Source organism: Aulonocara stuartgranti (assembly GCF_965226115.1).
Source record: "Aulonocara stuartgranti genome assembly, chromosome: 12".
In the NCBI taxonomy this organism is placed as follows: domain Eukaryota; kingdom Metazoa; phylum Chordata; class Actinopteri; order Cichliformes; family Cichlidae; genus Aulonocara; species Aulonocara stuartgranti.
In genome coordinates this window covers 18,841,064-18,851,718 of record NC_138948.1, presented here as the reverse complement: position 1 = coordinate 18,851,718, position 10,655 = coordinate 18,841,064, and the positions used below count along the sequence as shown (strand labels likewise).

Below are 10,655 nucleotides of genomic sequence, written 5' to 3'. Positions count from 1 at the left end.
ACAAATTACCAGCTTTAGTCCCATTTAGATTCATAGCCTGGATACTATCATACACTACTCAATCACATAAAGCCAAAGTTCAGTCAAAACGTTATAAAATTAAGTCAGTTAAACTCAATGGATGTCAGTTTGTCCAGATAGAAGCATCAAACACTGAGAATTTACTTCTTGTGCTTTGTTGCAAATGAAAGCTACAACAGGTGCACTGCAGAGCTAACAAGACCACCTGCATAAGGGAATGGCTTTGCAAATGGTTACTAGAATATTGCTCTCTTTATCACTAACTGATTTTTCTCTAGTATCGCTTTTGCTAGTGTTCTTGATGGCACCTGCAGCCCGTCATGCCATCCCAAGAAGTTCTGCTGTGTCTCCCTGCTCAGGAGATAGGCGGTTACTCAAGGAGAGCTGTGCAGGGCAGTAGAAAGCCATGAACCCAGCATCAGCACCAGTATCTGCTCCCGTAAAAGCCCTACAAAATGATTCCCTGGAAACTGCTCAGCTGCATGTTACTAAATGAACTGTCAGAAACACTAATATTGGTATTGATAGTCTTTTAAAAAGACATGTCATGGAAATGCAGTACACACCAAGCAGCAGTGTCTTTTCAGTGTTTATTGAGTTTCTGATCTATCAATGCCATCATATCAGACACTTCCATTATGGTAAGGCACAGGTTTGTTCAGAGAAAACACTGATCTTATGTACAGCAAATGTGTGGACGTGGTACATACAAACAACTCTTTCTTAGCCTGAATGACCAGCCAACAATTGGTCCAATAAAAAAAAAGACAACAACAAAAAAAAAAAACCAAAAACAAAAACAAAACTGGTTTCATTCATTTCAAAGCCCTTTTTGTTAAACAAGATTCAAAAGATAAAGCCAACATTTTGCAATGCAATATGAAATGTAACGTCATACCAAAATCTTAAAAATAAAAATCATGAGGGGAAAAAAAAAAGAAAATAAATTTCAAAAACATGTCATTGAATACAGATTCAAGGTAATGCCTGGAAATGCCTGCAGAGTACTGACTTGACTAGCATCTTGTGAGCCGTGAACTAAAAGTTTACAATTACACCTTTACCTTGGTATGACGACAAGTCTTTCTTACAAAGTGGTAACAAAAAATAAAATGAATCCTGCTGCCCCTAAATCTAATAGTTAGTTCCTGTTGTGCATAATTTAAGATCATAATTGGTCACGTGATTGTCCAATAGAAATTTAGGTCCAACAAGAATTCCCTTGATAAAACCAGACAAAGCATTCAGCAGGAATATAATCTGCTTCAGTTTATAAAAAGATGGTAATACAAACAGCCCTGCTGTTTGAAGCCGGAGGAACTGCCCATGCCTGAAATACTGCATACATCTCAGGTGTACAGGTGTAATAATAGTAATAATTATCCACTATGGTCCATTTCAGGGGGAATATTTAGTACAAATTTTGAAAATAAAAGGAAAAACAAAGAAACTAAGTACCAGCACTGACTTTAATCGGCACCACAGAAAAGAACTAAAATTTTTTAAAAAGTTCACAGATTATATTTTGCTGTTAACAGGTTGACTTTACACTACATAGTCCCTTCACAGGGTCATTATAAAAGCTATAGGTGGAACCAAATTGTAAATAAAAGCACTATATCTCACATTTTACTATTTTAATCAAATAAGGAAGGAAAAAAAGTGCAAAAAGACAGTAATGTGTGATCAAACTGAAACTACTGGAGTCTAAGATGATGTTCTTTTATGGTGTAAGAGGAAAGGCACCTTACGATTAACTATCACTGAATCTCGTCACATAATCAGACCCCTGTTAGCGTGTGGGATATCAGATACACAACTAGCGCGTGACAGAGCTCTATATACTGTTAATATACTATAATATACTGTTACATTTTTTTGCCTGCCTTCATGTAATGTTACAAAAGCCCTCTGAAAACCTTTGTTAACGTCACTACCCCCAATCCTTCCTGTTACTCTCCCTGTAAACTAATGACAGAGAGTTAAAAAAGAAAAAGAAAAACCTACATTTGGTCAGTTTCTGTAATTACAGCGGATCAGCTGTGTTTCACTTCAACTTCCAAATGTCCTTGGTCCAATTGAGAGAGAGAAAAAAAAAAAAATATCAGTAGGTTGCTCTTAAAGAGTCACTAACCACAGTCCTGTATATAAAAAAAAAGTTTACTCTACAAAATTATTTTATGATCTTGTGAAGCTAAAATAAACAAAAAACAGAGGCTCAAAGACAGCAAACAACCGAAAGGAACAAAAGGGAAAGAATACAGCAAAGATTCAGGAGATACGAGGAGGAAGGCACAGATTTTCAGAGCTGAGGCTAGAAGTCAGAGGTAGAAGAGGTCACAGACAGCGAAAAAAAGGAGAAAAAAATGTTATGAAGGGAAGACGTGTGATGAAATGTCTATCTGTCCTTTGATCCAAGCTTCTCGATCAAGTCGTGCAGGGGAGCGAGCTCTCGCCGGTCAATGAGGTTGAACTCCTGTAAGAAAAAAGTTTTTAAAAATTACACATGTATTCCAGATTAGTTTCTAAGATATATTTTATAAGTTTAATTAAATGGTTCTCAGACCTCATGGATAGACACAATGTGAATGATTAATGTAAACATTATTTATCTATTTAGGAGAAAACTAGACAGGGAACCTTTAAGTTTACAGTGTAAAACTATAAAATAAAAGTGTAGCATTTACTAAAGCTCAAAAATAAAAATTTCTCTCCACAACCAACACAAGGCCTGTACTATGAACCAGGATTTGGGTCATTTCAGGGTTAACTTTGGTTTCTGTACTATGAGGATGGTTCACTTCTTACCAAGGTATCCTGGTCATTTACGCTGAAGAAATAACCTTATGTCCGAGATTAGGAATGGATTCATGGAAGATACCTCAGGCCTCCATGCTCAGATAGCAGGAGCATCTAAAGTTTTTTTTTTTTTTTTAGTAACTTCTAAAGTCTATGTCTGTCCACGCTGAACGTCAGTCATAAAAGATAGATTTTAAGACACGACTGTATTCACTGACCCCCCGGCCTTGACTTTATTAACACAGCAGGTCTTTTCCCATCATACTGACTGCACATTCACACAGGACCTTAATACTGTACTGCTCTACTGTGCTTTTCCTATTACCGACACACATACGGCTGCTTTGTCTGCATTATAGTTTTATCTTCTGTAAATTCAACTGCTTTGGTGACAGTAGACCTAGGCATGTTTGTGATGGCTGCCAACACCACCCCTTTAACATGAGTGCTAGATTCATAAACCCTGGGTTAACAACCATATTCGTGTGACCGCTTATCCTGACTGCTAATGGAATCCTGCGTATGTCGACCTTTCTTTGCAGGCGATGGCTTCTTATTATTGTTGTTGAAGCAGTTAGAGCATCAGTACCTGCACTAAAACTGGCATTTAGCATCAAGCACGTGTGACGCAAGACACTTAAGTACATTATGTATAGTCTATGATAAAAAGACATCTTAACAGCACATAGTATTTACTGCCACACCCTATTAAGATGTGGTTTTATCTTGTTCTGCAACTGAGAGTAGCTCAGCTTATTCCTGTGTTTGAGCAATGTCAGCTATTGTGACAAGTGTGGTCTGTGAAGGTGTTTAAATATCAATTTCAATCTTTTTTTTTTCCTCAAAAGTGACTTTTTTCCCCCCTGTTTGGCTCTTCACATTACTTTTTTTTTTTTTATGTGGACATTACCACATTTAAGGATCTTGAAGAGAACCGTGTGGACAAAAATAGCCGTGCAGGCACACGCAGCACACTGCTGAACAGAAATAAACCGGGAGGCCAAAGAAGTCGCCAATCACAGTTTCACTTAAAAGTTAATGTGCAATGGACGCCAGAGAATTAGTGTGCACATGATCAAGATGAAAAGGATGAGAAGAGGGAGCTAACTTTCTAATTATGGCTTTCAGCAGAGTAATGACTACTATTTCTACATGGAGGTGTGTGTACATGCAAACATTTCAGGAGGATTTTAACTACATCTGTCTTCTCCACAAGAGTCTTGCAGCAAGATACTCATGTCAGGCGAATGTGCATGAGTCACATGTATTCTAATTTAACTGCTTACAGACTGAGGTAGCATTGCAAAAATATGTGGTATCAGTTATGGAAGTGGCTCAATGTAGATATATATTACAAGAAGTTGTCACTATCTTAAAAATGCTTTTATTCAAACCTGAGCCAAATGGAAACAGTTTCAGAAACATTATTAGTTCCCCCTCACAAAGATTACTCAAGTAAGAGAAAAAATGACTCGGGACTCTTTAGATCAGTATATATATAAATAACAGTCCAGGTATGAAAGGGGCTGTAGAACCACAAACCACCTACCTGAACAAAGAAAATGAAGTGCTTGAAGGAGGTGTTGAGGTGGGCCTCCTCCTGCAGCTGCATCACAGAGTCAAAATGCTGGTGGTAGATGTGAGCGTAAACCCTGAACAGGCGCTTCAGGATGGTTTTGGCCACAGACATGAAATTCTTGGGAAAGGGAACTCCTGTAGGGGAGAAGGGGTTGGAAAATGCTGATGTCAAGAGAAGAGAATGCGCTGCCTCAATGTCCACTATGAATTTCATCCTAAATCCAGAGGATTGCTGGACTTTTAGCTCATTTGCCTAGCTTAAAAAATGATGTTTTGATATAAAACTACAATGCTGATAGTTAAAGCGATACTTTTCCAGTTTAAAAGTGATAGTATCACATTCACAGACAGACTGGCAGCAAGAACTGTAACCTTCTCATGCGCTGTCTTCCAGTTTTAAAACCTCAGCTGTAGAAAATGAACAAAGAGAAAGCTTGTTTGTCTAAGGGGCTTCTTGGCATCAGTCTGCTCCTCAGCATGCAAGACACAGTTTAGCTGGACTGAAGTCATGTGACTGGCTTGGACCGCCAACACCATTATCCTGCTGCCCTTGGTTATCTTGTCTGTATGTTTAGGATTGCATTGCTTTAAATGCCAAGTGTGCAGCTAAAAAAACTTATTTCTGCTCTTTGGTCTTTTTATCAAAAACACAGAAGACCAATAACACCATAATTATTCTCACAGGCTAAAAGTAAAGTCAAAGGAAACATCCCTCTATCTGTTAAACACAAACAAAAGCTTTAAGTTTTGTTAAAACTCACCGATCTTGGAGGGGAAAAGTGTCTCATCATCCAGCTGATCCTGCACCCAAGTCATCAAATAGTCAATGTACTTGGGTGCAGAGCATTTGATGGGCTTCTTAATATTGGTACCATCAGCCCAGTGATACTCATACCTTCAGAGAAAGAACAAAATCAGTAGTCATCTCTCAGATTACCACCTTGTTTCACTAGTTAAACTGGACTTGCTGAAGAAAAATGAGAGCTCTGCATATAACTGTGTATCTGTCAGGACAGTGGAACGTCATCTGGTAGCTGACAGGCCAAAAAAAGAACAGAAGAGGGAAATGCAGAAGTTTCGTAGTCTTGATGTCAACAGGAAGTGAACCCCCCTCGTCTCTTCCTCCTGATTAGAGACTGAGCGCAGAAAGTCTTGGCAGGACAGAGGATAGGGGAAGAGTCTAACTAAACAGCTTCTACAGAGTCCACGAGCAAGATTGAATTCCCGTGTTCCTCATGTGACATTCAGATGACTGATTTGAAGCTGATTTAACTTAACCATCTCACCACTAAAAATGTGATCTGGGAATCTGATTCTGCAGTTAACTCAGGACATCAGGTCTTAACAGCTGGACCAGGTCTCTTATGTAAAAGAAAGCTATTTTTATCTCAGTGACACTTCCTGGTAAAACAACGGCAAATAAATAGATAAAATTTAATTGTGGAGATGATAAAACACAGGAAGTGGACCCGCATGAAATGAGTCAGCTGAATTTTGCTTTATCTGACACACAGTGCAAAACAGATTTAGCCTTTTCCTTTTGTTGGTCTTTTTTTTTTTTGTTTGGGGGGGGGGGATTAAATCCTCAACAAAAACATTATGTTTTGGTATCAAACACTAAAAAATGTTTCTCTCATAGCTCAATAATAACCCAAGTCTTAAAAGTCAAAAATCCACTTCTCTGAAATGTAAAAATATATAAATAATCTCAAGTACAGTCAAAGGTCAAAATAAGATGTAAATGAAATTTAAACTAAGGCAAAAAAATTTACCTTTACTCTGCCTCTGAGTTTTGCTGGCCCGTCTAAATTTCTATTGGCTTGTGAAAAAAAGTTTTAACGTTTTGTTTTTAATTGAATTAATTAATACAATCTAATGTTATCAAACTTTTTATTGTGTTTGTATTGCAGGTCTGTTTTTAGTCACAAATGTGGCTCACATTTCCATGGCAACACCTACGTGCTACAGTTAAATGAAGCACTGGAGCAAAGAATTTGTGTCGAGAATTTTTTATAATCAAATTACTTGACTAATCGCTGCAGCCCTAGTCTCGGTGTTGTTGTGTTGAATTGATCAATCTTACAGATGGCTCTTGACATTACCCATATACGCATGACAGTGGGCCATCGTGTACATCATTAACCACACAAATCGATAAAGCAACTAAACACCCGTGGTTTTCCTGCTGTGTCACAAAGTGACTTCAGTTAAATATGCCCTAGTGAAAATACTTGCTCTAAATTAAGAGCACAAACATGAGGAGGACAATGACTGGCGTTACCTTGGTCCTGCAGACATCACGGAGCAGCTCGTCTCGGTGCAGAACTCGGTGATGGTACCGTACAGCATGTTGATCTGGTTGAAGAAATCCACCGCTAATGGAAAGAGTAAATACTTATTTGTTTTATCCAGAATTTATGCATGTTATTATTATGAAGAAAGAACTGGGAGGGGGGGGTTTGCAACAAATTAGATTATAATATGTATTTTAGTATCATCTACACTCACAGTTTAATAGATTTAAAAGCACAAAATGCACATAAGCAATATATTTAAACATACCATATTTTATTAGAGATAATATATAAAACATGTAATTCTACAATCCCTGCTTAATGCAACAACCAATTATTTACCAGTTTGCCAGCTGTGTGCACTCTTCTATGACCCTACTACTCTTTTCACACCACAGGGTGGTGCAAATGTGCAGCACCTGTACAGAACTATTTTATTTATGATTCATACTAACACTGGGCACAGGTACAAACTTTAACTGGTTAGTTGGATACTGTGTGTGTACTAAGTCACTCACTATTCACTGCAATCCATTCATTGAGATCCTCTCCTTCTGGCAGCATGACAGCCTGTCTCAGGTTTCCGCTACCCAGCGTTGCCTCTGCATGTTTCAGCAGCTCATACTGGTGGGAGCCCTCTGGGATGTTCTTCTTCGGCTTGAAGGTCTTAGATGAGCGACTACCACTGGAAAGAAATCAAAGTGGATCTAAGAAATATTGTCTTCACGGTGGTCATGTGGCACAGGCCATATCTGTCTGCCCCCTGCGGGGTTAACGTCTGCCCTTCAAATGTTGACAATGTAATTTTTACATCTTAAATATCTGATATCTGATAAATATACTGTTAACTGGACATGTTGATCTGTCTGTGTCTGATCCCTGCATGGCTGACTTTCATGTGTTTTCCTTCCTCTTTTATTTTTTTCCTTTATAAGGTCTTTTGGGGTAAGACTGTCAAATCAAATGTGTAACAGGACAGGGAGCTGAACACAATAAAAACTGAACTTGTGATAGTGAACTATATAAACAAGAGACTTTTCTCTAAAGTGTTGTTTTTAAAAGGCTAATCTTAGAGCAGATCCTCTTCCTGGGCCTTGATCTAAACACAGGAGGACTCCTATTCATGTGTGCACTCAGCAGATGCAAGCTTGGTGGTGGACATCTATGAACTTCACGCTGAATCCAAACTCGTGATGGATGACCGCTGCAGCGTTTGCTATCAAACCAAAAACTTTGGTTTCCACAGCGTCAGAGCCGTGACTCAACCACATCATAGTGTATACCCACTGACAGGAAATACACCAGTGTCACGGTATTACTGTAAACAACGGAAACTTAATTAGCGGCGTTGCTTTACACTTTATAACAACCCAGCGAGATTAGACCTCCAAAGGTGTGGCTCATAACTAAAAATTGAATGTCTAGCATCGCTTAAGTCAATTAGAGAGTGACTATATGAGCTAAGCTGGCTAACCAAACGCGAGTTAGCGCTGCTCACCAGGCTAGCAAAGTTAGCACGTACTAACTCACTACTTTAAAAAGTTATAGTTCGCGAGTTGTGGCGAACTGTAAATCAACAGTTTCCCGATCATGTTACAATCATCAGTGGTAGCTCTGCGTAAGAAATGGGTGACTTTAACATAACTTAAAACTATACTAAGACTGGGATGGGTAGCTGACCTCTTTATGTAGCGGTGTCTTATTTTATCGCCGCTTACTTCCCTTGACTGAACTTCGCAGAAGCGCAGCTAACATTAACCGCAAGCTCCGGCTGTAACTCAACGAGCGCTTAAAAAAGCAAAAACTTTTTTTTTTACTTACAACAGGAAGCTCATCTTGGCGCAGGAATCGTTTAAGACCCTCGATTTGAACTCTTAAAGCTGGTTTAATAAACAAAAACGCGTTTTAGAAGTACACTGTGCGAGGCACTTGTCAGTGGTGCCTGCTAACAGCAATAGTGAAGGCTAACATGAACTGCACCCGCAGCCCCTCTTCCTCTGTCTGCAGCAGCGCAACCGGTAGTCTGTCGCCCCCTTCAGGCTGCCTGTGGGTACTACTACGTACATATTCCAAGATCAAAAACTTTCTGTTAGAAAGCTGTTACTTTCTTATGTGTCATCCTGGAGCACTGTGACATAGAACATTCCCCTTAAGTTCTATATCATTTTTTGATTGTTTAATATGAGGACCGTGAGACAGCAGTGAGTTGTGAGTTTGAAGACAAAGTTAGAGAGGTAGGGCTGAGAGGGTTTGGACATGGTGCAGAGAAGAGATAGTGGATATACTGGACAAAGGAAGGTGAATATGAAGCTGTCAGCCAGGAGAACAAGAGGAAGACCTCAGAGAAGGTTCATGGATGTAGCGAAGGAGGACATGCAGAGGACTGGTGTGACAGAGGTAGATCCTAGGGACAGGGTGAGACAGAGTCAGATTTCAAATCAAACAATGGATATGTGATCTAAGTGCAGACTGTCAGCTTAAATCTTTTCCATTTTCAGTCAAATAACAAGCTATTTCATGGCCAGGTGAGGCCTGTTCCCTCATTATAGCAAAACTAATTAAGCAGATAAAAGATCTGGAGTAAAAGGTATAAAGTCTTGGATTTGCATTTGGAACTCGCAATATGAGTCAAAAAAGACACATCAGTTCAGGTGAAGGCATCATTAGTCTGGAAACACAAACTTATCAGAGAGATATCAAAATATAAAATAAATAAATATATAAATGTATATATATAAAATAAATAAATAAATCTTTGGATATATGAAACAAGATGAACTTGTACCTGAAAGATGGAGAAGAGAAGAGAGAGACAGCATATGATCTGAAGCATACAACATTATCTGTCAGAGAACCTACCTATTCATTTATAGCCCACCCTGCATGTGCTCTCCAGATAAGGAACTACAGTATATCTCGGTACTCTCCAAGCTCTAAAGCTAGGCTGTTCACTTGTGGTTACACCAAAGAGTGAGAACAAACAGTGGCAAACAGAGAACAGATCAGTGTGTTTCAAAAGGTTCAGTCAGGTATTAATTTTTTCCACAAAACCTCCAGCAGACACTGGGGTTAACTCCAAAAAATCTACTGCCTTAGAAATGTTTTTCCTTTAAGAGCCCACAGTTTGAAATAAACATGAGTACAGATAAGACCTATATTTAATCAAGTGCTTGACTAAAGTACAATTCTTGTTATGTGTACACAAGTGAGTACTTAAATGTATAAAAATCTGCTTTAATACATCCAATAGATAAATGTGCCATGTACGCCATTATATTTGTAGTTGTTTTTTGTTATGGTTTCAGAAAAAAAACGTTTTAAAGGATGTTAAAGCTGCCAATAGGGAATAAAGTAATTACAATGGCTCAACTTGACCAAGAAAGCCATGATAATCATTTAGTAATCTAATAATAACAATCCAGTTTCAGTGTTGGTTTTAGTTTTCTTATTATAATGTGGGCGTTAAGAGTTAGAAGCAAGATTTAGGAAGTTCAGAAAATGTATTACAATACAAACACAACGCTTCATTTGATAGACTCGATATTAATTTATGCCAAAGCCTCATTAAGCTGCAGTATCTCTGAGCATTGCAGGGTGTGACTTTGGCCTGCGGTGAAAACTGCAAAAAGTTCTGTGAAAATACAAAACAATTAAGTTAGTTTTGCAACTATATAATATTCTTAAGTTTTTTTTATGAATTAGCTTTTAAGTCAGTTGATTCAAATGTTTTTACCACACCTAGACTTGGTTTCAATGTTGTTTTAGTTAACTATGATGTTTGAACGTGGAAACTGTACGTGAAAAATACCTTTAAAGCTCTAAAAACGACAACAATTCTGACCTGGTACCGCTCATGAACTTCCACGCCTGTGCCACGCAGGGCTGCTGTAAAGGGGCAGGGCTCTGGTATCCGCAGCGGAGGGCTGGTGGTGACTGATAGCAGTGACGTAGGCAGCTTGCACG

The 10,655-nt window shown here is 38.6% G+C and overlaps 1 protein-coding gene across 2 annotated transcripts; it reads right to left on the bottom strand.

The window, feature by feature from the left end:
• Positions 1–597: 597 nt before the first annotated feature.
• Positions 598–10,645, bottom strand: LOC309719443 (MOB kinase activator 1A). Of its 2 annotated transcripts, none has more exons than XM_082555573.1 (6): positions 10,534–10,645; positions 7,211–7,377; positions 6,680–6,773; positions 5,160–5,293; positions 4,370–4,533; positions 598–2,497 (listed from the first exon to the last, which is right to left on the bottom strand). In XM_082555573.1, exons 1-6 carry the CDS (start codon positions 10,545–10,547, stop codon positions 2,420–2,422), a joined length of 651 nt encoding a protein of 216 aa, XP_082411699.1. In that variant the 5' UTR covers positions 10,548–10,645; the 3' UTR covers positions 598–2,419. The 2 variants fall into 2 exon arrangements, with proteins under 2 accessions (XP_082411699.1, XP_082411698.1); XM_082555572.1 differs by lacking the exon at positions 10,534–10,645 and adding an exon at positions 8,514–8,731.
• Between the last annotated feature and the right edge of the window lie 10 nt (positions 10,646–10,655).

Coding starts and splice junctions, on each gene's coding strand:
- LOC309719443 (XM_082555573.1), bottom strand. Junction 6,774..7,210: donor TGAATGGATTGCAGTGAATA/GTGAGTGACTTA, acceptor TCTTTCCATTAG/CGGTGGATTTCTTCAACCAG. Junction 2,498..4,369: donor ACTTCATTTTCTTTGTTCAG/GTAGGTGGTTTG, acceptor TTTTTCTTACAG/GAGTTCAACCTCATTGACCG.